General features: G+C 55.2%; 11 protein-coding genes across 12 annotated transcripts; 5 read left to right on the top strand and 6 right to left on the bottom strand.

The window, feature by feature from the left end:
- Positions 1-529: 529 nt before the first annotated feature.
- Positions 530-790, bottom strand: H310_05463 (hypothetical protein; the record flags this gene model as incomplete). Its single annotated transcript, XM_008870194.1, has 1 exon — positions 530-790. The coding sequence occupies one exon, from the start codon at positions 788-790 to the stop codon at positions 530-532; it is 261 nt and encodes an 86-aa protein (XP_008868416.1).
- A 1,730-nt stretch (positions 791-2,520) lies between these two features.
- Positions 2,521-3,485, top strand: H310_05462 (hypothetical protein; the record flags this gene model as incomplete). Its single annotated transcript, XM_008870193.1, has 1 exon — positions 2,521-3,485. A coding segment is annotated over one exon (646 nt), but the record flags the coding sequence as incomplete, so codon positions are not given.
- Positions 3,486-3,603: 118 nt separating this feature from the next.
- H310_05461 lies at positions 3,604-6,746 on the top strand. 2 transcript variants are annotated; one of them, XM_008870191.1, is made up of 15 exons: positions 3,604-3,768; positions 3,816-3,968; positions 4,014-4,295; positions 4,350-4,553; positions 4,610-4,657; positions 4,707-4,868; positions 4,929-5,078; positions 5,130-5,300; positions 5,367-5,432; positions 5,483-5,553; positions 5,604-5,754; positions 5,816-5,977; positions 6,029-6,109; positions 6,165-6,604; positions 6,659-6,746. In XM_008870191.1, the coding sequence occupies exons 1-15, from the start codon at positions 3,649-3,651 to the stop codon at positions 6,705-6,707; spliced, it is 2,310 nt and encodes a 769-aa protein (XP_008868413.1). In that variant the 5' UTR covers positions 3,604-3,648; the 3' UTR covers positions 6,708-6,746. The 2 variants fall into 2 exon arrangements, with proteins under 2 accessions (XP_008868413.1, XP_008868414.1); XM_008870192.1 differs by having other exon boundaries at positions 6,029-6,604.
- Positions 6,747-7,084: 338 nt separating this feature from the next.
- On the bottom strand, positions 7,085-8,110 carry H310_05460 (pyridoxal biosynthesis lyase pdxS). The gene has a single exon (XM_008870190.1). The coding sequence runs from the start codon at positions 8,081-8,083 to the stop codon at positions 7,157-7,159; it is 927 nt and encodes a 308-aa protein (XP_008868412.1). The 5' UTR covers positions 8,084-8,110; the 3' UTR covers positions 7,085-7,156.
- A 988-nt stretch (positions 8,111-9,098) lies between these two features.
- On the top strand, positions 9,099-10,025 carry H310_05459 (pyridoxal biosynthesis lyase pdxS; the record flags this gene model as incomplete). Its single annotated transcript, XM_008870189.1, has 1 exon — positions 9,099-10,025. The coding sequence occupies one exon, from the start codon at positions 9,099-9,101 to the stop codon at positions 10,023-10,025; it is 927 nt and encodes a 308-aa protein (XP_008868411.1).
- Positions 10,026-10,466: 441 nt separating this feature from the next.
- H310_05458 (hypothetical protein) lies at positions 10,467-11,997 on the bottom strand. The gene is made up of 2 exons (XM_008870188.1): positions 11,913-11,997; positions 10,467-11,840 (listed from the first exon to the last, which is right to left on the bottom strand). The coding sequence occupies exons 1-2, from the start codon at positions 11,964-11,966 to the stop codon at positions 10,494-10,496; spliced, it is 1,401 nt and encodes a 466-aa protein (XP_008868410.1). The 5' UTR covers positions 11,967-11,997; the 3' UTR covers positions 10,467-10,493.
- Positions 11,998-12,557: 560 nt separating this feature from the next.
- On the top strand, positions 12,558-14,368 carry H310_05457 (hypothetical protein). The gene has a single exon (XM_008870187.1). It carries the CDS (start codon positions 12,697-12,699, stop codon positions 13,504-13,506), a length of 810 nt encoding a protein of 269 aa, XP_008868409.1. The 5' UTR covers positions 12,558-12,696; the 3' UTR covers positions 13,507-14,368.
- On the bottom strand, positions 12,576-14,368 carry H310_05456 (hypothetical protein). The gene has a single exon (XM_008870186.1). The coding sequence runs from the start codon at positions 14,311-14,313 to the stop codon at positions 13,621-13,623; it is 693 nt and encodes a 230-aa protein (XP_008868408.1). The 5' UTR covers positions 14,314-14,368; the 3' UTR covers positions 12,576-13,620.
- A 233-nt stretch (positions 14,369-14,601) lies between these two features.
- H310_05455 (hypothetical protein) lies at positions 14,602-15,291 on the bottom strand. Its single transcript, XM_008870185.1, has 3 exons — positions 15,058-15,291; positions 14,851-15,008; positions 14,602-14,803 (listed from the first exon to the last, which is right to left on the bottom strand). The coding sequence occupies exons 1-3, from the start codon at positions 15,191-15,193 to the stop codon at positions 14,642-14,644; spliced, it is 456 nt and encodes a 151-aa protein (XP_008868407.1). The 5' UTR covers positions 15,194-15,291; the 3' UTR covers positions 14,602-14,641.
- A 442-nt stretch (positions 15,292-15,733) lies between these two features.
- On the top strand, positions 15,734-20,103 carry H310_05454 (hypothetical protein). The gene is made up of 2 exons (XM_008870184.1): positions 15,734-17,904; positions 17,957-20,103. Exons 1-2 carry the CDS (start codon positions 15,840-15,842, stop codon positions 19,942-19,944), a joined length of 4,053 nt encoding a protein of 1,350 aa, XP_008868406.1. The 5' UTR covers positions 15,734-15,839; the 3' UTR covers positions 19,945-20,103.
- H310_05453 (hypothetical protein) lies at positions 19,504-22,547 on the bottom strand. The gene is made up of 5 exons (XM_008870183.1): positions 21,359-22,547; positions 21,003-21,312; positions 20,840-20,955; positions 20,453-20,782; positions 19,504-20,403 (listed from the first exon to the last, which is right to left on the bottom strand). The coding sequence occupies exons 1-5, from the start codon at positions 22,490-22,492 to the stop codon at positions 20,038-20,040; spliced, it is 2,256 nt and encodes a 751-aa protein (XP_008868405.1). The 5' UTR covers positions 22,493-22,547; the 3' UTR covers positions 19,504-20,037.
- Positions 22,548-22,621: the final 74 nt, after the last annotated feature.

Here is a 22,621-nt window from a genome sequence, read left to right as displayed (position 1 = left end):
TAATCCATGCAGAGGTGCGTTGTCGAAACTTGTACGACCGTCCGTCCCCCGAAGATCCTATCCTCTTTTATACTCAGCGCAACAACATGGGCAGAATTCGAACGCGAAGAGATTCTTCATTGAAATGCGAGCTCAACGGGACCAGCTATCCAAACAGCCGCACACAGAAGCATCCGAATGTCAGGCAACCTCGATGAAATTGGACGAAGTTGCCAACCGTCATGAGAATGTTCCAGCGTATTGTTGCTGTTCCACCCACACAATAACGTAAATATTAAAACCTAAACAAAAAAATTATGCAAATACGTACTTCAAGTAACCGAAATAGAATCTTTTTCCTGTCTGGATGCATGTGTGGACGACACGACGCTGGGACGGCCAAGCAGCACTACCGCGACGGCAAGGCTGGTTTCCTTGTTGAGACAATCTGTGCACACCACTCAACGATCAAACTCACTGCACGATGTTTTCATCCATGAAATTATGACCAGAAGCAGTTCGTCATGAGCTTGTGAATTCCGTGAAAGGCTTAGATCGCGGCCTCCAACACATGCTGCGATCCTTTCGGCGTGTCGACGGTCTTGACTTTGTAGGCCATCACTGGAGTGGCCAATGTATCGTAGATCACACCTCCTTCGTTGGGAGAGTTGGCGCCACAGTTGGTGCCGGCGAGACGGCGCTGGCGCAACTTGAACAACATGTAGGCAAGGACACATACAACCGCCGCGGCGCCAACGAAGATCCACAACGCGACCACGAATGGGGTCATGTTGGATGACGACTTCTCCATGTCGAGGACGGTGGTGACAGGGATCACGAGCGGAAAAAAGCGTGTGGCGGGCGGAGGTGCTCTGCCCAACTGACCGTTCGTTTCGGAGAAACCGAGGCGGAACGCAGAATGTTGTTCGTCATTCCGACCTAGTCCTCGCCGAACGCTCCACTTTCACATTCACAGCGGCGGCACCTCCATGGCCCGCAGAGGCATCCGCGCCATCCGTGGCCCGTGGGAAAGTGCACGCTTATGGGGTCGTACTGGATTCATAACACCAAGATCGCCGCATTGCTCAAACTAGTGAAAAGAGTCGCCACAAAATCCACTTCGTGGACGAGCAACACACACAGCCACTAGAACTTGGTGGGACACGCCATCCCGCATGTATGGAAGTCTTATCCCCCACATCTTCTTGGCGCACTAGTCCCGGTACCATCCGTAGAATTAGAGAGCAAACTTGGTCGACACCGCCTACTCTGTCGTGCCGCCTATTATACGCCCCATCCCAGTGGCAACGACCCGCCTTTCGTGCTGGATGATCAAGCTAGTTTCATCGGGATGGTGATGAAGGTGAAGCTCAAGGCAGACGTATCCAGCAACCTCCCCAAATGCGTGGCTGCCAGGATGATATCGCCTGCAAACTCGTTAGTCTGGGACAAGTCTCGTGCTCATTGCAGGGGGAAAGGCTGCTCTTGGTCCTTGTTTGCGTGTCCCATCAAGCTCTCTCGATAACTGGTTGTACATGCATCAAGTTCATGTTAGGATGATTCTGCTTTTCTCACGCGGGGATGGACTTGGTGGATTTCGTGAAGCCCATGTACGAACAGAGGGATCGCCACCTGTCCCACGGGAACCGCGCGTCATCATATGGAGAATGGTTGTCGACAAGGATGCGACGTGCAGCTGGGTTTTTGTTGCGTGTTTTCAAGGGGTACCCCCCCACTTCGCGTGGCTTTACTATGCCGCCCACGTCGAGTTGGCGCGGTTGGCGACGGGACGCTTTCACTGTCCAACTTGGGGTGGCGGACACCTCACGATGCCAAACAAGCGCTCGTCCACGCAACCCCGACCAAACCCACCTATCGTGCAATGCTACACGACCAGTTGTCCATGCACCATTCGTGGGAATCGATGTCAAGACTCGGGAAGTCCAGACTCACGCACGTTGGGGATAGATGAGCAACCTTGGAACGATCGAGCGCCCTGGCGCGCTCGATCGGTACGTTAGATGTCGCACATCCTGCATTCCGAGGGGCAGCAGCGCGATCCCATCTCTGCTTGGTGGCGATGGCACGGTCACCTACGCAAACCGACATGGGGCGTTTTTCGCAGGAGCTTCACGCTCATAAAAATTAAGTGGCGCTGTGTGTGACAATTGCAAGTGGGATGTGTCGGGCGGCGGCATCCGGATAGTAAAAGGAATGGTACCAGCCACATCTAGCCGAGGAAAGCGAGCACGGTGCAAGTAGCCGGCGGTACTTTCGCCAAACCGAAGCGTTGTCTCGTCCATCAAGGCGTTGCTGGCGCGTCTTGGACGCTCGTTATGGGCGGCAGCACTGCCCACGAACGTCGCATCGTTGTCGAGACGGTGGCATGTTGCAGTTGTGATTCAGATACCATCCAACATCCGGATACGGTGGTGTTGACAGGAAGATTTGGCAGGATAAAACAGCCAAAATTCACAAAACCGTGCGATATTTTACCGAGAGAATGCTGGAAGGTTCAAGTGTGTTGTTGTCCATGCGTGGCATTATTCAAAACGCAATGTCGGTGGCATACTACCCAACGCCCCATTTCTCGATGGTCGAACCATTCCAAGCGAACGGGTTCGCTTCACTGAACGTACAGCGGCCCACACAGCCGCCGCCACGCCTCCACACGAACGCTTCGCCGTCGGTCCACAAGAAACCAGTCGAAGCCAAGCGCCAGTGGCGCGGGACATGCCGATACAAGTCGGGTCGGTGCTCCAACGAACGCACGCTCAAGTTCAACGGCGAGATCCACACCATGTGCGAAGAACACCGCATCCGACACAACAACAACCAACGGCGATCGGATTTGAAGCGTCGCATCAAGAAGGCCCCGGAAATCACAAGCCTTTCGTACCAAGGATCGATGATGCATCTGATGCACTCGCCTTCCGGTACTGCGAGCAGTTGCAATAGCCTGCTACGACCAGCCTTGCAGAAGCAACTATTTGAAGCGTTTGACCTGGCGTCCAAAGGGCATGATGACTCGATGATGTTGTCTCCCGAAGCCATGGAGGCAATCAACATGCTCGACGCCGACGACGACAGCCCAGTTCAACTGGCGTCCTGCACAATGGAATTGACCCCCCACGAAGTCCATATCCTCCACTCGATTCTCGGCATGGACGACGAATGCATGGGTTGAAGACACCTAGAGGGCCCAACAGTGCACTCGTGATCCTCTTCCCCTTTGGACCATATTTACCAATTGATTATTCGCCGATTGCGGCGCGCATGGCCGTGCCAAGAGGCGCGGCTGTAAAGGAAAATCAACGTATTCATTGGTTCTTGATGTCTGCGAGGGTCATTTACACGCGTGTGGTGCAATTGCGCAAGGTCAAGTCGCATCTCGGATGTCGATAAGCCGCGCCAAGCTCGACGTCGCACCTTCCACGTCGCGGAGAACAAGTTATAGTATACACCTTCCTTGTTCAACTTAAAAATGTTGGTGAAGTTGGCAGTGAATTTACTGGGAATTACTCCGAGTATTGTCGGATTTGGGGATTTTTGCGGACTCACTTGATTGGCGAGTATTTCAGCCAATGGAAAATCAGAATGAGAATATTTATCACAGGTACGACGTTCCGATCGAGATTGAATCCTTCGACAAGGAGCGGGGAAGGGACGATGGAGTCGCGCATGCAGGAGCTCATGAGCTCGTACTATGACTTGTCGGACAAGGACGAGACCGTGAGTCAAAGCAAGAACATCAATGCCCCTGGTTTTCTCGTTGACGAATACGTCAAGGTACGGAGTTAAACGAGTGGGAACCTCACACAGTAGGGCGAGTGCAGGATATGTTAGAGAACATGGGAATGGACGAGCTCCTTCGACGAGATGACCAAATGATCAAGGAAATCAAGGAATTGGACACGAACATGCAGATGCTCGTGTACGAGAACTACAACAAGTTCATCAGCGCCACGGACACCATTCGAAAGATGAAGGTACACCCATCGACCCCATGGCACCGTTGAACGCACGGCGACTAGACCAACGTCGAAAGCATGGAATCCGAGGTGAAGAAGGTTGTCGACAGTATGGACAAAATCACAGTCCAGAGCGAAAACGTGAGCAATGCGCTGGCGCCGTATCGGTCCAAAGTCGAGAAGCTTGTCGGCGTTCGTCGATTGCTCAAGCGCCTAGAGTTTATCTTCCAACTCCCCCAGCGTCTCAAGCACGCGATGAAGAACCAAGAGTACGAGAAAGCGACCAAGTACTTTGTCGTGGCAAACCGCATCCTCAAACGATACCAGCACATTGCGTCGTTCAAGGTGGCATCGATCGATGTTCTATGGGTGGATGACCATAAGTTCACGATGGCATAGACAATTCAACTTGAGGCCGAGCACATCATGTTTGGTCTGCGAACAATAGTACAAAAGAAATTCGACGACGACACCACTACAGCGCCGCAAGTCCAAGAATACTCGGCTCTGCTCCTCGACTTAAACGTGTCTGTGGCAGAAGTGCGCCAGCGTTTTCTCAATTGGTATCAGCACCACTTTGACCAGCTCGTGGCCAAGTTTCAAGTGCGACATTCCACGTTTATTCGAGACTTTCGTGACCGTCTTCTTCGTTGGCATAGGACAACCAGCCAAGCGACACGGCTAAATATTTCAACGACATCAATGACGTAAGCAACGGATGAAAATCGCTGTGATTCGTCCACACGACATGGGTAGGCGTTTTTGCCTGCATTTGCCGCGAGCGGGACGGCGTTCCATGCCGTGTTTGGGGATACAGACGTCACGACCACCGAGGCATTTACAACCATGGCGATTATTTGGTTTGAAGGATATGCTTCGCTCTGTGGCGTGCAACTCCAGCGCAACTTGAGCGACTTGGTACGATCACCGTGCCCTTTGTCATGCCACTCTCCTTCGTCATGACGTCATGCGTCGTAGACCTCGGGGGGAAGCGAAGTCGGGTCGGGCGGGTATGGTATCCTGATGCTCATGCTCAAGTCCGTTATTGATGGGATACACAACTTGAACGCCCCATTGCTTCCGATGAAAGAAGTCGTCGCAAGGGCATCGCAACTGGTCGAAGCGTCGGTGCGTGGGCCGCCTTCACATGCAAGTCCACATCAACTACATCGTGCTTAGATTCGCTACCAAGTGGACGCCGCATTTGCCCTGCTGAAGGCTGACTTTGTCGAGAAACTGGCAGCGTTCCACGACACCGTTCAAGGATCCCCGCGCAACATGCCAGGCCTTGCGACCAAGCTCTGCGGTATCTACGTCGATCGCATCGAGCAGAGTCTCCAACGCATGCAGGTATCTTTTGTCTGTCATTCGCCACATAAGTTCGCTCCTTGTTGACGCCGATGGTGCTCATGGTAGCCGCTCATCTCAACTGCGGCCCACGTCTTACCCGAAATGAGCCGCGCACTGTCAGATCTTGTCCAAGTGCGTGGTACCATCCACTTGGTTGCACTAGTGACTCCTTTCTCCATTAGAACCGGTTTAAAGCTTTCCTCGACTGGTTTACTAGCATGATCTTGCGCTTCATCGACCCGTCCGAACCAAAGTACGTAGTGTATCATTCTTGAGTACTGCTTTTAACGGCAACGGGACCAGGCCGAATGAAGTTGCCATGCCAGCCGTCGCCGTGACCGCGCCGTTCTTACTGCTTCTAGCATGCGTGTGCCGTGATTTTAGCACCACGGTGATCCCGCGATGCATCCAAGTGATGGTGGAGTGCCTCCCAAATTTCAACCCGTTGGATCCGGTCAGTCGATGACGTTGGCGTCCCTGGAACAGCATTTCACCAGAAAGGTTACCTTAAGTAGGCGTCGAGTCTTCGGTCGGCTGGAGCCACCGTCGACGTTACCAACATGACCAAACTCGCCAAGGAAAGCGGCCATCTTTTTCTTCATCACTATACCATGCTGCAAGGCGCGCGCCTGACTACCCTCCTTCGCACGTCGATCATGTCGCCCAACTGGCTTGACGTAACTTGCAGCGCGATCCTTTAGCCAGCACAAATTCGTCGTTCATGATAGGCAAAGGAGCCGCGAACGGTGCGAAACGAGATCGATGCAGTCGTCGATGAATGGGTGCGTGTGGTGAACAGCACTGCCGAGGTAAGGTCTTCAAGTCTCCCTGCCAATTGCATGCACGGTTTTTTATCGAATGAAGGCTTTCGGAGATGCCGTACCTGGTCCGAGCCGCACAAATAGCAGTAGCAGCGGTGTGCGCGACCTACGGCGGTCCAAGCAGCCCCGGACCATGGGCAGTGGCAAACAGGCCACGAGCTCCGGCCACATGTACATGGACGTCGCCCGGTTGTTTGCCAAGAAGATCCACATTTACCACGGCCCCGACGTGGACTTCACCATCGACAGCGCCCTGTCGTGCATTTTCAAGATGGCATGCAAAGCGTATGGCGAGTACGTGCGCATGGTGACGTTCAACAAGACAGGCGTCCAGCAGATGCAAATTGACGCCGAGTGGCTCAAACTCACGGCGGCGCTGTACCTGACTTCCGAATCGAGTGTCAACGAGGTCGAAAGCCTGCTCTGTGATGTCGTCACCAACAGCATGGAGCGAGCCGTCGAGTACTCTCTCCTCGAAGAAAGGTACGTGTATCACCACACCACTCGATCGAGTCACAAATCGCTGTGTTGTCCCAGTGTTCTCGTTGCGATTGTCAGCACGAAAAAGGGAACGATGAAAATGTAAAAACTCGACAAACTTTCCAATGAAGATAGAATTCCCGAATTCCCGCGAGGTCGCTCAAAGCCGACTCGCATGAGGTGATGGCACACGTCCGCTTCCCTCGCATCTACAGGTTTCTTGACAGCTAGGGATTTGGTGTGACTGCAATCTCGTGTGTTTGGTGGATGCGCACGCCTCCTGCCTGCGGTATTCCGTACTATCCAGCACGCCTGTGGAAAACCGCCACGACATTCATCTCGATGCAGCCTTTCTCCATGCCACGTGCAACTCCCTCTCGCAGTCGAGGAGCGTGTGGGATGGGCGAGGCACACTTTGTGCTGCCATGCGTCGCGCGAGTGCTGCGACGTTGGAACACTGTGATGCCCACATGACCCTTGCAACTCTGTGGCAACGTCGACACGGCAGATAGATATACACGTTGTGGGATTGGAGTGCTCAAATAGACGGATAAATTACCACGTGCCGTGGAGCGTGCCTTCGCGGTCACGGAAGTTGACCTTGGCCGCCTTCAAGTCCTGGATGCCGACCATGGCCTCGCCCAAGTCGGTCGAGAGCTCCTTGAGGATCTTGGCGTCGCGGAAGTGTGTGACGGCCTGCACCATGGCGCGGGCGCGCTTGGCCGGGTCGCCGCTCTTGAAGATGCCCGAACCGACAAACACGCCGTCCATGCCGAGCTGCATCATGAGCGCCGCATCCGCAGGGGTCGCCACGCCGCCCGCAGCAAAGTTCACCACAGGCAACTTGCCCGTCGCCGCCACCTGCTTGACCAGCTCGTACGGCGCCTGCATCTCCTTGGCCGCGACAAACAACTCGTCCGCGTCCATCGACTGCAAGCGGCGGATCTCGCGCTGCACGGCACGCGCGTGGCGCACCGCCTCCACGACGTTGCCCGTGCCGGCTTCGCCCTTGGTGCGCAGCATGGCCGCACCTTCCGCCACGCGGCGCAACGCTTCGCCCAAGTTGCGGCACCCGCACACGAACGGGATCTTGAAGTTGTGCTTGTTGATGTGGTTCTCGTCGTCCGCCATCGTCAACACCTCGCTCTCGTCAATGTAGTCGATCTCGACCGCTTCCAAGATCTGCGCTTCGACAAAGTGCCCGATGCGCACCTTGGCCATCACGGGGATCGTCACGGCCTTTTTGATCGCTTCGATCATTTGGGGGTCGCTGCTGCGGGCTACGCCGCCGTCCGCGCGGATGTCGGCAGGAATGCGTTCCAAGGCCATCACGGCCACGGCGCCGGCTTCCTCGGCGATGCGCGCTTGTTCGACGTTCGTCACGTCCATGATGACACCGCCCTTCAACATCTTGGCCAGGCCGGCCTTGACGAGGAACGAGCCTTCGGTGGAGGCGGGAGCAGCAGCGGTGGTGGGAGCCATGGGAGTCGGAGGTAGGGGCAAGCCGAAAATTGAAAAATGGTCGAATGCACGTCAACTCCGTCGCCAGTGGGCCCGGCCCACCTGGCCCACTGGCCCAGTTCGGTGGTGGTGGGTGTGACTTGGTTGCCAAATTATATTGCATTTTCCCAACATGCATAGTATTTCCTTGTGAATGGAAGTGATGCATCCATTAAATCTGCTATGGAAGACGAACATGTTTTAATCCTGTACTTGGCTACGATGTGAACCAGGCCCACAGTTCACATCCATTGAAGAACTCGACCCCAGTCATTTTAGGAGTTGTGGTGGCAAACGCGCTGAGATCTTTCCGCCGTTCAAGCATGAAAAATGCGTGGCATAACGATGTCCATCCATCAGTGAATCGAACGAATCCATTCCCCATGCTTGTCCACGTCGTGTAGGTTCGCTCGGTTTGGTTGGAATTCGGTGCACTTCATGTCCAACCGTGCTGCCAACGATGCGATGTTGTAGGTAAGACTGGAAGGCGAATTGTCTGTGTTGTTGACAGAGCTGCTCCAAACTGAGTCCGGTGAACGACAAGCAGACGAGTTCATTGACTACGAGGACCGTGCTTGTTGGCGATCATGGTCCTAGTGATTGCACAAGCAAAGATTTGTTTCTGCGCTCCAACCCACTCAATAGAAGCAGCTATGGAAAGAGCCGGGCATAGATGACCCATTCGCTGCCGGCATACCGGGGAGATGTCAAACTTGCAGCAGAGCAAGAACTACACATGAAGCCAAAGGAATCGCCACGAAGCTTGGCTTCAACCATTGCGTCAAGAAATATATTCCATTTATTGAAAGCAACGCATACGAATCCCAAGCTATTATTAAAACAGAGGAAAAAAATGAGACGGAGATGACCCTCCAACAAAGGGAGCTTCCTTCCCAGCGTTTGGTTGGCCAACACAATGGGCCGGGCCCACTGGCGACGGAGTTGACGTGCATTCGACCATTTTTCAATTTTCGGCTTGCCCCCACCTCCGACTCCCATGGCTCCCACCACCGCTGCTGCTCCCGCCTCCACCGAAGGCTCGTTCCTCGTCAAGGCCGGCCTGGCCAAGATGTTGAAGGGCGGTGTCATCATGGACGTGACGAACGTCGAACAAGCGCGCATCGCCGAGGAAGCCGGCGCCGTGGCCGTGATGGCCTTGGAACGCATTCCTGCCGACATCCGCGCGGACGGCGGCGTAGCCCGCAGCAGCGACCCCCAAATGATCGAAGCGATCAAAAAGGCCGTGACGATCCCCGTGATGGCCAAGGTGCGCATCGGGCACTTTGTCGAAGCGCAGATCTTGGAAGCGGTCGAGATCGACTACATTGACGAGAGCGAGGTGTTGACGATGGCGGACGACGAGAACCACATCAACAAGCACAACTTCAAGATCCCGTTCGTGTGCGGGTGCCGCAACTTGGGCGAAGCGTTGCGCCGCGTGGCGGAAGGTGCGGCCATGCTGCGCACCAAGGGCGAAGCCGGCACGGGCAACGTCGTGGAGGCGGTGCGCCACGCGCGTGCCGTGCAGCGCGAGATCCGCCGCTTGCAGTCGATGGACGCGGACGAGTTGTTTGTCGCGGCCAAGGAGATGCAGGCGCCGTACGAGCTGGTCAAGCAGGTGGCGGCGACGGGCAAGTTGCCTGTGGTGAACTTTGCTGCGGGCGGCGTGGCGACCCCTGCGGATGCGGCGCTCATGATGCAGCTCGGCATGGACGGCGTGTTTGTCGGTTCGGGCATCTTCAAGAGCGGCGACCCGGCCAAGCGCGCCCGCGCCATGGTGCAGGCCGTCACACACTTCCGCGACGCCAAGATCCTCAAGGAGCTCTCGACCGACTTGGGCGAGGCCATGGTCGGCATCCAGGACTTGAAGGCGGCCAAGGTCAACTTCCGTGACCGCGAAGGCACGCTCCACGGCACGTGGTAATTTATCCGTCTATTTGAGCACTCCAATCCCACAACGTGTATATCTATCTGCCGTGTCGACGTTGCCACAGAGTTGCAAGGGTCATGTGGGCATCACAGTGTTCCAACGTCGCAGCACTCGCGCGACGCATGGCAGCACAAAGTGTGCCTCGCCCATCCCACACGCTCCTCGACTGCGAGAGGGAGTTGCACGTGGCATGGAGAAAGGCTGCATCGAGATGAATGTCGTGGCGGTTTTCCACAGGCGTGCTGGATAGTACGGAATACCGCAGGCAGGAGGCGTGCGCATCCACCAAACACACGAGATTGCAGTCACACCAAATCCCTAGCTGTCAAGAAACCTGTAGATGCGAGGGAAGCGGACGTGTGCCATCACCTCATGCGAGTCGGCTTTGAGCGACCTCGCGGAAAATATAGATAGTTTCAAGATTCACGATGGAACTTGGAAGAAAAGAGTTGCAAGTTCAAATTACAAGACCTTTTTGTTGAGCGCGCGCACTGTTTGATGGATGATTTGGTCGAGAAGACCGATGACGGTGAAGACACCGCCGATGATGGCGCACGCGGAAGTGAGAAAGTGGTAAAACGGGACCGACTTCTCCGAAATCTTGACTGACATGGGGCTCAAGTCGTATCGAAACATGATTGAAGGCATGTCGTTCTCTTCCTTGTACTCGTTGCTGTGGGCCGTGTACTTGTACACATTGAGCACGTCCCCGTTGCTTTGGACATACGAATTCGTCACAACCTTGATGTAGTGCACGTAGGTGTGCTCGGTCGCATACGAGATGAACTCGCGGCCTTCAAGCCGATGGGCATACAGGTGGGCATGCGCGTCCTTGGGCAATCGGTTCATTTGGTCGTACGCGACTGGTTCGCCAAACCAGAGCTCGCCGACGACGTGGCTCGCATTGACGACGCCCATTGAGTAGCTCGGGTTTTGCAAGTGCACGTGGAAGTTACCAGGAACGCGCTTAACCATGAGGTGGCCGTACAACTGGCATCCCTCGGCCCCCGGCGCCTTCGCGATGACCACTCCCTTGGACGCGGCTTCCTTCTTGTCTTCTTCATGGAGTTGCTTCTTGCGATTCTCCGAGAAGTCTTGCTCGCCGTCGAACAACGATTTAAATTTTGCCAAAAATGCTTCCAACGTGCGATCGCCGTGGTACATTTCCACAGGGGATATGTCGCCATCCTTGTAAAACATGATCGTCGGATACGCACGGATGAACTGCGATTCACAGAGCTCGCCGTACTGTTGGCAATCGACCGATGCCACACGCATTCGCTGCCCGTAGTGCAAACTCGGCAATGACTTGGCCGTGCGGACAAAGATGGGTTCGAGACGTTGGCACCAGATGCACCAGGGCGCAAAGAAATCCACGGCAACGTAATGGTGCTCCTTCAAGAACGACTCAAACGTGTTGGGAGTGAGAACTGTCACGACCGCGTCCGATTCAGGGAGGTCGCCGTAGATGGAGTCGTCTGCGTATTGCGGCTTGGGCTGTTCTTCCGCCGACATGCCCAAGATACGGCGCTTGGAATCGATGCGGATTTTGTAGATATCGGTCGTCATGTTGTGCTTGCGCGTCCCAGTTTGGTCGCTTACGTCCACCGTCGCAAACTCACACCGTAAGTCGGGGACTGTGATGTTAAAGTTGATACGAAGCATTTCGTCAAGACCTTCGTCCATCACAATCTGGTAGTCGTGCGCTACCGTCAGGTATGCATTGAATTCCAACACAAACAGGATGAACATGATGACGCATCCGATGATTGATAAACTCACACCCGGCAGCGTCGAGACCGTCAAGTCCTACAAGCACAATCGACGGCGCATCAGGGCCACGGTCCACGCGCCATCTCTGTGCATGGTATACCGTCCTACCTCTGGCACCTTCTTGTAAAAGTCCCATTTCTTCAGCACGTCCATGGCCCCCATGATGCGCAGTTGTTCTCAACAAGAAGTGGGCGGTCCAAAAGCACTTGGGATACGTGGCCGCCTCCTTATTGGCTGCTGTATTTCCTTCGACAATGGATGAATATCAAATTAAACAGGCCATCGCCGACCTGTCCGGATAGGTGTTTCCGAACAATTGTGTACAAGTCCCGGGAAACCTCGACGCTTTTGTCGGCTCTTTGCCTTCCTCGTCGGTGGTGAAATATACGACGCGTCATCACATGCAGTGCATTCCCGCGTGGTATTGTTGTTTATGCGAGCAGTGGTGTGTAGATACAGGGATTGGCGATGTCGAATCGGCGGCAAAAGAGTTGGTTCGATCTTGTTCCACATTGAAGCAACGTTCCTCCATTACAATCTGTACCACATTCCACACCAATGATTGCTTCTTCTTGCAGAGTAAGCGAATGCTCGGGATGACGTGGGATGGCGAGGACAAAGGACAAGTTGAGCTGGGCTGGGCGTGTGAGATCCTGGAATCGAGACATGAAATGCATCGTTTTTTACGAGCAGGATGCAAAATTTTGTCCGAAGTTGTAGATATTTTGACGAGCTCGTTGTGTTGTTTTTCGTGCTTTCGACACTGGTCCTCTCCCACAATAGACTACCTCGCTGGACTAACGTCGATCACGTTGGACGACAGTCCTCTGACTACCGCGCTCCTTGCACGACACCCTTCTATCTGCCTACACCACCCAAGAGTACCAAGCTCATGCACAAGCCCATGAGCCGAGCAGCACCCATACGCAATCGCAACAGCAGTGCGGCGTCGTCCACAGCTCTCCGTGAATCCCAAGCGTTCCGCTTGACAAATGCCGATTTTGCGGGGTATGTGTACCGGTTGAGCAAGAAGTGGAAGCGCCGCTTCATGGTGCTGGAAGGTCGAGACTTATCGTATTACGGGAACGAAACGGAGGCAATGGAGCCATCGACACCACCCAAGGGCCGCATTCGGGTTTGTGCCGCATTCCACTGGGGTGAAGTGAATTGCGGGTTGATCATCGTGTCGGCGTCCGGCGACATGTGGAAATGCTACACAGAGATGACGAACACGTCCGAGAAGTTGCTCGTTCCGTTGACGCAGATCTCGGAGGACTGCCGCGCGTTGGCGATCAACATGTCGACGACGATGACGACCAGCGATATTTCCAGCGATGAATTGATGGGAATTCGCCAGACGTGCAACCCCAAGTCCATCGACGACTTCAAGTACAAGCACAACTGCGTGCCGCTGCGCACTCGCCAGGACGTGATGAAAGGCTGGGTCGAGAAGCGCGGGAGCCGTATTCGCAGTTGGAAGCGACGGTTCTTTATCCTTCGGGAAAACCTGCTGTCGTACTACGACATCAACTTAGAAGGCCAACCGCAAAAGGGCGGCGATGTCGTGCTCTCGATCGAGAACAGCACGGTCAAACCGAACGGTCTCGAGTTCAAAATGACCAACGGGCGATCTCTGGTCGGGTTTACTGAAGAGGCCGACGATCACGCTCGATGGCTGTCCCAGCCCTTGCATCATCCCTAAATGCCCCAGACGATCGTCTGCTTTCCGTGTCATTCCGTGAAATGTGGCATTTCAAAATGAATACTATCCAACGAAGTGCTATTAACTTGATTCATATCATGCTTCTTCGAGTCGCTAAACTTGGCTTGTGGCCACGGGGCTGCTCAAAGCAAACACACCGTCCGTTGCGGTGTCGAAGTGGCAATCCAAATCGTCGACCTCGACAACTGGTCGATCCCAGTCATCTTGTAGATCAAACGCAAAGTCTGCCAGTGATGCCTCCGTCTCTCGCTCTGTCCAGGAAGGTGGCCCTGCCGAATGCTCCATGCGGTGGCCAGACACTTGAAGCGCTCCGTTCGCAATCACGGAATGATAATCGTCGTCGTCGATGACGAATGTCGACTCGTCACTGAACCGACGCGTGGTCTCAACATCCTGGACAGCGTCGATACATCGTTGCAAGCGTAGTGTGAGCGGTGTCGAAATCGCTTCCAAGAGGACGGCAGTGCGCGTGCTCTCAATTGTGGCCAGGATCGGACGAATGTCATCTTTGTTGCTACGTCCACAATCTACGAGGTGCAGGTGTGTCTGGAAGTCGTTCATGTATTGCCAGTAGCGTTGAATGTCCAACGACGACAAGAATGACAGCAGGGACTCGCCGTACAGCGCGGACGCGTCGTCGCCACCGCCAAGAACAAAGTACTTTGGACTTCCCTTCGTGGCAAAGATAAACTCGCCCGTCGGGAGGCAGTACCCCACACACACGCCTTGGACACGCATGCGCAGCAGCACCGTCGTTTGTGGATCGTCGGTAACGTCAGGGTTCATGGACGGCGGCAATTCTGACCTGGCCCACCTTCGTCGGCACTGGCTTTGGTGGCGGTTTGGCAGTTTCAGAATCTCAACGCTCAAGTGAGACCTCGTATGATTGGTCAGTGAGACTTGCGACTCTTTTGATTGGTCAATTCTATGGAGATCGCATCGGATTGGCTGCGTCGGAGCACCCTGTCGATTATCGAACATGGAACGATGGCGGCAGGTGCATCCGACGAGTGAATGGATGGCCAGGAAGCGTTCGGTGACGACGAACAGCGTCACAGCAACGAACATGCCATTGATTTGTGACGCACTTTTTATTGCATCGATGCGTGGGATATCATAGTGTCTTGAGGAGCGCAGCGAATTGCTTGATGTCGACGTTGTGGCTTGCTGCCTTTTCCAACAGCGCCTTCATGTCGTGTTTGAGGCTCTCAACCTTGAGTTTCTCCTTCATATACTCTGCTCTACTTTTCTCTTCGTCGAGGGAACTGATCGCAAGCTACCGCGCGTCCATGATGAACACGACTTAAGAGTTCCAGGGCTTACCATCTCGACGAGGAGCTGGCATTTAAACTTGTCCAAGTTGGACTCGTCGTTGACCCGAGCACATTTCTCGCGCAAGTATTTGTTTTCTTGCTCCAGGGTTTCAATTCTTTTCAGCAAGTCGTCATGCTGTGCTTTCGCGGCTTGAAGGTCGCTCGTGTCTGAAATGCCAACCAGTCATGGTGTCGAGCGTCCTCGTCCAAAACGTACCTACGACCCAGTCGCTGGTAAAGTTCAGCGTCATCCCCGGTAAGTTGAGTTGGACCGGGAGCTCCTTGCATTCTTCCATTGTCGCATCGTCCCCTTGGCTCGTGATCAAGTGCCCCAACTTCGTTGCTTTTGCCATCTCGCAGTCGAGAGATCTTGGGAATCTCCGGTTACCATATCCGGATATCCTTGAACTGCCAGTGAACAAGAAGATTTGGTCGAACGCGCGAAACACGGTCAAACTGTCCAGTCTTCCTTCGCCACAAGCAACCCAACGTCTGCCACAGCTGTAGCTGGCGCGCAGTTGACCCCATTGCATATCCTATCACATGCGGTGACCATCTTGGACATGGCCGGCCTCGCCGAGACAACGAACTTGTCGAGGGGATGGGAGTGGACGTGTTTCAAGTACCGTTTGCATGTTCGAACGGTCGAAAGTCCCATCAAGATATACGCTACGATTGAACGAGCACTTGCGGAGCTGCGCGCGACATGTCAATGGCGGGACGGCTCCATCGGATTGCCGTGTGAGAAAGGCCAAGCCAACCCTGTGAAACTGAAGTTGAGACCTTGCCCGGAATAATAAAATCCATCGATGCCAAATGTGTATAGAAATTTCTTATCAAGCTCGAAATTAATTCGGATACATATTCAGGTATCTGACACTCTCGACAACAACAAAAAAACAAGTCGCGAACGCGATCCGACCTCGGCATTCGTGTGAATCCAAGCGCCACACGACAGTGGTGCCGGCCGCCCTTTTTCCATCCCACTCAAGCGCGACGATGCAGAACGACGTGGTGCGGGCAAATCTACTCCAGAACAAAGTCTTTGACGAGCACTGCGACGTGACCGGGCAGCTCCGATGCGCTGCGTTGGTGTTGAGTGTGACAGCGTTTTTCCTGTTTCTGTACATGGACGTATGCCCACAAGAAACGATTACAGTGCTAGCGCTGGGAACGCTCATGCTTGCATGGACAGGGCCGCTCACGATCCTTGCAGGAGCCCACATGCCGAGCGGGCGCTTCAAAGTGTGGCAACCGTTTGAAGGCGGGTTCCACTTTGTGTCGATGCAAGCCGTTGGGTGGTGCTTGACAGGCCTCGTCTTGGCAGTGTGCTTAGTCTACCTCGTCAACTTTTATACCCTGACGCGGTTCGAGGGACAGTTCCTTCTCATTGGGATCGTCGGCTTCATCGCGCAGATGGTGCTCAACGTGAGCTTGGACACATTTGTCGCAGATGCCCCAGTCCCCCTCGTGAACACGCATCCCACGAGCACCACGAAGTCCGTCGTCGCGATTCTTCTCAGTTTGTCCGGGTGCCTCTTCTTCGTCGCGTTCGACTGGCTGCTCCAATCCCCCGTTTTGCTCTTTCTCGGCGCGCTGATCTTTTGCGTGTCATCTGTGGTATTGCACGTCGGGATCGGGTGGTGCGACTTGCCCGAGTTTTCGCTGTGGCAGCCATTCGTCGGTGGCAACGTCTTTATGTTGCTCCAGTACCTTGGCTGGAAGTTCTTTGCGTGTACGCTGGTCAGCACCGCTCTTCTATCGAGCTCCGCTTCGGAAGCGTACTCCGGCATGGCGTCGTGCATGGGCGCTCTCGGTCTCATTTCGCAGCTTCTCTTGCTGATTTCGCTTTCTTTCTTTCAGCCAGCGTCCACGGACCCAGCCATGACGCCCCGCCACCACCGACTTCCAGAAGAATGCGCCGTCTGCGGCATCGTCCTCGTCATGACCGGTCTCTTCTCTCTCTCCCTATACCACGACATGCTACCTGCGGTGTGCCCGTTGAAGCTCCGGCTGCTTTGTTTGATCGCTCTGCTTCTACTCGGTGCGGTGGCCCCTATTGCCCACATCGGAGGCGCGCGAACGATCGCTGGGTACAAGCTGTGGCAGCCTTTTGTCGGCGGCTCCAAGTTTATCTTTATCCAGTCGGTGGGATGGACTTGGTACGGTATATTTGTCGGCTTGGCCCTTCTCATGCATCTCAACAACACCTCGTTTCTCGTGCACTTGTTGCCGTTGGCATGCCTCCTTGGCACGGCATCATGTGCCACGATCGCGTTCTCCATGCTGTTCTTCCGTCCCGATTCTGCCGCTATTGCAGTCGTCGAGCGTCATGGACTCCTCCACCTCCTCCCGGCACTCCTCACCGTGAACATGTCCCCTGAGCTGCTTCTTGGCCACATGCTGTCGACGTCGACAGTTGTCTTGCATTTGGTCGTCGAAGGGCTTCATGTCCATGGTGCCGCGGCGTCGTTGTGTTTAGCCCTGGGACTTCTCCTGTCGGTGCTCGCCATGGCGACGATCCACGTTTCTGGCGGGCGTCACTCTCCCGCATACCGGATGTGGCAGCCGTTTGTCGGCGGGAATGCCTTTGTCTTGCGGCAGGCCCTCGGGTGGACGTTCTTCGCCGTTGTTGTCCTGTTTGACTGCGTATGCATCCTCGCATGGATACGCAACGACGATGCCGTGGCCAGCACGGTGCATGGCCTTGTTCTAGTAGTAGGGGCCGCGTCGCCCATTCCGCACTGGATCTTGGCGTCGTCGATCTCCATGTTCGAAGCTCCGACGACATATTCGGCCACCGCCTGTGGGTCGCCATCCTTTCGCGTGAGCGTCCCTGTTCTGGCAAATCTCGTCCTCGCCGTCGGGTCGATCGTGCTCTTTTCGTTGGCAGAGTGGGGTCGCCTCAAGTGGCAATCACTGAGCCAGGTCTTCTTCATTTTTGGCACGATGGCGTCGGCGACGGGCCTCGCGTGCACCCACTGCATTTGTGGTCCTCACATGCACTCCAACTACCGTCTCGTCCAGCCATTCAAGGGTGGGCTTCGTTTTGTCGTGTTGCAAAGTGCGTTGCGCTCGAGTTTTGCCTGGCTCTGAACTCATACGTGGCTGACTAGGCGCTGCGTGGGCACTGGGCGCGCTAGCGTGGATCGCGTCTTGCACCACATTGTACGGCTTTGCTCATTTTATCCAGATCGATTGCCTCTTCTTGGCGATTGGCACCATGTTTAGCGTTGCCCAAGTTCTGCTGCTTCTCGCGCTATACTGCTTCGAGAACGCGCCGATTGCTGTCCTCATGCAGTCTGCGGCTGTTCACGACGTTGGCCCAAAGCCGAACTTGGTGCTGGGGGTCATCCTCGGTGTCGTTGCGTGCTGTGTATTTGCCCTCGTCGACATGATCCTCCTTCGCTCGCCCAACGGCGCTGCATCCACAGCGATTCCTGCGTTTCCAACAACTGTGTGTGCGATTCTGGCGCTTGTCGCGTCCATTTCGCCCGTGTTTTATCTCCAAGGACGCGTTATCTACCGAGTCTTGGGGTGCACACTCTGGTCGCTCACGATCGTGCTGGGAAGCATTTTCACGTACACCCTGTGGTGCCAAGATGACTCGGCTGACTCGACTTTGCCCCATCCGCTGTACGGTGTCTTGACTGGCAGCCTTGGCCTCCTGACCCACTTAGTACTGCTGCACTCGATGGCATCTCCCGGTAAAACAGCGTTGCTGCCCTGGTTACCCCATACGAACCACCGCATGGCAGTCGCCGTCGGTGTCGTGGCCGTCCTAATTCTACACTTGGATCTACAACACGTCGTCGTCGACTCGTTGACGTCTGTGCTGTTTCACCCGCTGCCGCTTTTGCTCACCGTGTGCGTCGGTAGTTTCTGCGTCGTTGTCATGACGATGGTGCGGCTGCTTCAACCCACGATGGCCGTGGCGTGCCAGTCCATGGATTTTCCACGAGACATCGTCCACCACCTCGCAACATTCCTGTCGCCGTCGGAATTGGCAGCGTTGGCAGCATCGTCCAAACACCATCAAGCTCTCATCACACCTGCGATCTGGCACTCCAAGTTTGTCGCACAGCTCCATGCACCACCCCATGTGTCTGCCACGGTGGTGCCAGTCGAGATGCCCCTGGTTCGACCATCCACGCTCTTTGCCAACACTTGGATCAATTATGTGGAGCGGCTAGTCCTTTCCACTCTTTTTCCAAACACACACGCAATTTGTCGGAGTCCGCTGCTCGTGCCACCAAATATGATGCTGCACTGGCGTCACGTCGCGATGTTGGTTGGTCGCGGTGGGGCGTTTTATCATTGCGAATTCTGCAACGAGTATGCCGTCGTGACACCGTTGCAGTGCATGTGGGAATCCCACCACGTCAGTGACGCTCACAGCCTGTCGACGTGGGTTGCGTCGCCCTGCAGCTGCCTTCATGAGGTAACCCAAACACGCAAGATGGCGCATCGGACGTGCCTCGAGCGCTGCCGCGCGTCTATTTGTGGATGCGCCCCTCCTCCACGCACCGATTCTACCCAAGACACCCTCCAACCTGCGCTCCGCACGCCAGTGACTGTGTCCGAGTTCCTCGCCATTGCTGTGTTTACTCGTCGGTTTGTCGTGTCGGCGAGTCCATCGGTTGCCGTGTGTGCGATGTCGGTGCTGCTCTGTGGGTCGCTCTCCGGTCTTGTCACGTGGACGGGGGGCATCGCGATCTTAGGAGCGATTGTGCGCTCGGTAGATTTTGACCGCGCCGTCGAGCAAATTTGGATCGACCCGCCGGCCTTTCCTGTCTACATTCGGATCATCAACACGCTAGGATTGTCGAGTTTTGTGCAGCTCGTGTCGGCACTGTGGATCGATCCGTCCGTGCCGCTCCAAGTCGCATTCGCCATCAACACAATGCTGTTTGTCGTGATGACGGTGACGACTGGCCTCGTGTTTTGGAAAGCCAACACGTACCTTCTCACGTACACGTCCCCAACGAACACGACCGCCGCCGTCGCGAGCCATCCCTCGCCTCGACGCTCGTGTGTTTTGTGTCGCTTGCACCTGTGTCGAATCACGTCCGCTTCAGTGCGTGATCCGCCCCACGAATTTTAGCGGTGGCACGCATGACCACGGGAGCCAACCAACGAGGAAGAGTGCCATGACGGCCACACGTTGTTAGGACGTCCGCCGTCGTGTGTGATTAACTTAATTCAATAAAATACGAGTGATGCTAACAACGAGGGCGTGTTGCAGGAGCTCTTTGCGTTTCCCAAAGTCGGGTTCAGGCATGTAATGGCGCGGGTACTGCAGGATGGCCAAAATTGTTTCAAATTCAGACTCGAGGATGACGTCCTTGAGCTCTTCGAGCACGACGACCGCAATGCCGCACAAGATGCGATGGCGGTCCAGGTGGTACAAATCCAGCACCCGCAGCACCAACGTCGGGCCAAATGTCTCGAGCGACGTAAAGAGTGTGAGGAACCACCGGGCTGCAAACATGCTGACAGCGACCCCTTGGGTGATGAAGTGGTTGTATACGTCTGGCATCTGCTGCTGTACCAGCACCTCCAGCTACAACACGGCCGTGACTCGTCCGTGGCCACCATGGCGGCGGCCTTACCTTGCCAAACAAGACGTGTAACGTGTGAAAGCCAGGTTCGTATAGCGATTGCGTCGGCGCTGCGTCGCACAGGTTGACAAATGCCCAAAACACCGTTGCTTCGTCCTTTTGATTGTCCAGCAAAAGCCGCACGACAAAGTTCATGCCTTGGCAGTACCCGATGTCGGGATTGAACATCACGTACGCACGTAGGAGCCGCCGCATCGTGGCATGCATCGCATTGCGATCCTCTTCCGTCTGTTCAACGTCTCGTCGCGGACTTGACAGCGCGTGCTCGACCATCGCGGCAACGTCGGTCTCTGGGATTTGGACCAGATCCCATTCCTCTGCCTACGAGCCGACCGTCCGTCATCTTTGTGGTGCACGTTTTCAATGGAATGCACGTACGACATCTTTTGTAAACAGCGTCTTGTGGCATGTTCGATTTACGTCGACGTCAATGTCGTTGAACCATGCCAAGATTTGTTGATCTGCGCGGTCCATCCCATCGTCGAACGAGGCGTCTACGCTTGCCGTCCCTCACGTCATGAAGTGATGCACCGTGTCATACCTTCGTGGGAATCGCTGCCATCACACGACTGGCCGGATGACATCGAATTCACGCGAACGAGTTGGGCAGCCGACCGGAGCAGTTGGTCGTACGATACTCGAGCGTGAAACGATGGATCGCGCCGCTTGTACTGGAACCAAACCCAAAATGAACATCGACATGACGACGGGACTCCACCGAGGCGAATCACACGGTGCCACAACGCTGTCGACCCAAGGAGTTGCCGGCGGGCCACGTGGCATGTTTGGGCTAGTTGGGCCAGAGACACCACATCCAAGTACGAGCACATCGTCACGACCAAAGAAGGCGTCTGTACAACCACGAAGTCAGCTTTGAAGGAAGCAAAAACGACGTACTAATGGCAAGGGGAAGCTGGATAAGTCTACCTGCGCTTCCAAGGGCGGCACACTCTTCTCGTCTAGCTCCCACAGTACATCTTCGACTGCAGCCCACTCCATCGGAGCCAACGCCATGTGGTTCCTCTTCGACTTGGCCTTCAGCGGACTCTTGGGAGTCGTCGGCCGCTCCTGGCTCCACAGGAAATCGAGAAACCACGACTGTCGCTGCGGCACAGGCGACATCGTGCCAACCGATCTAGCCTTGCTCCGGGGACTGAGAGGTAGCGCCGACATCGGTGCAGACACAACCTCTGCCACGTACGACGGCGACGGCGCGCCGACATCCACTGGCGCAACCAAATGACTGAGCTGCCGTGGACTGATTGCGTCCCCATCGACACTCGAGAATTGCTTCGCCAGAGACCGCATGCTATGGGTCGTACTTGCAGCCCTAGAACGCCACGAGGCGTCGTCTTCAGAGTCCGAATCCACCACGAGGTCCGTAGCAGGCGGTGGTACGTCCAGTGCAGACCAGAGCTGCTTCTGGCATCCGAGAAAAAACTTGGCCACGTGGAGCTTCATGGCATCCAGTGCCTCTGCTCGTACGTTGACGTGGTCCTCTTCGAGCTGCAATATGTCCTGCACGATAACGTGCATGTACGATTGGTACTCTTGCCAAGCTTGTTCCATTTTTTCCTGCTTTTGGGGCTTCAGCGGGTCTGTCGCGGCCGCCGATGCAAACTCGAGCTTGCATAGATCGTAATTAATCACATACTTCTCACGGTCGTGTAGTTTAGTACGTAGCACTGCGCATCGTTGCATGAGTGCTTGCACAGGGGCCAATACGGTCAGAGAAACCGCCTGCTCGAGCGCATCTGCCTGTTCCCGCACACGTTGCATGGTGCGCGTGAATGGATCTCCACGTTCAGGCGTGGAACTCGGAATGTGCTGAAATGTTGTGCCAAGGGTGCTGCAGCACGCATGGCAACTCGTGAGCGACGTAAGAATATGATGGTACACGTGCGGGAGCGACTCTTCAATGCGATGAAACGAGATGGACAACGCTTCGAAGGACGGGTCGAAAAGCGACTGCGCAACACCCATCTTGGTCAAAGTTTTGTGCTTGAGCTGGCGCATGTTCATTGCGAGCATCGTGGCCGTCAAGAAATGCTCGGTCGGGCGAAAAAGGTGGCGCCTCGTGCTGCGCAATTCTCTTTTACTTCCAAGAGAATTCGAGCAACGCATTATCCGGATAACTTTACCGGTGCGCACAGAGTGACA

This window comes from Aphanomyces invadans (genome assembly GCF_000520115.1).
Source record: "Aphanomyces invadans strain NJM9701 unplaced genomic scaffold supercont1.9, whole genome shotgun sequence".
NCBI lineage: Eukaryota > Oomycota > Saprolegniomycetes > Saprolegniales > Verrucalvaceae > Aphanomyces > Aphanomyces invadans.
The sequence above is the reverse complement of the archived record's forward strand: the minus strand, read 5'-3'. Positions and strand labels throughout refer to the sequence as shown.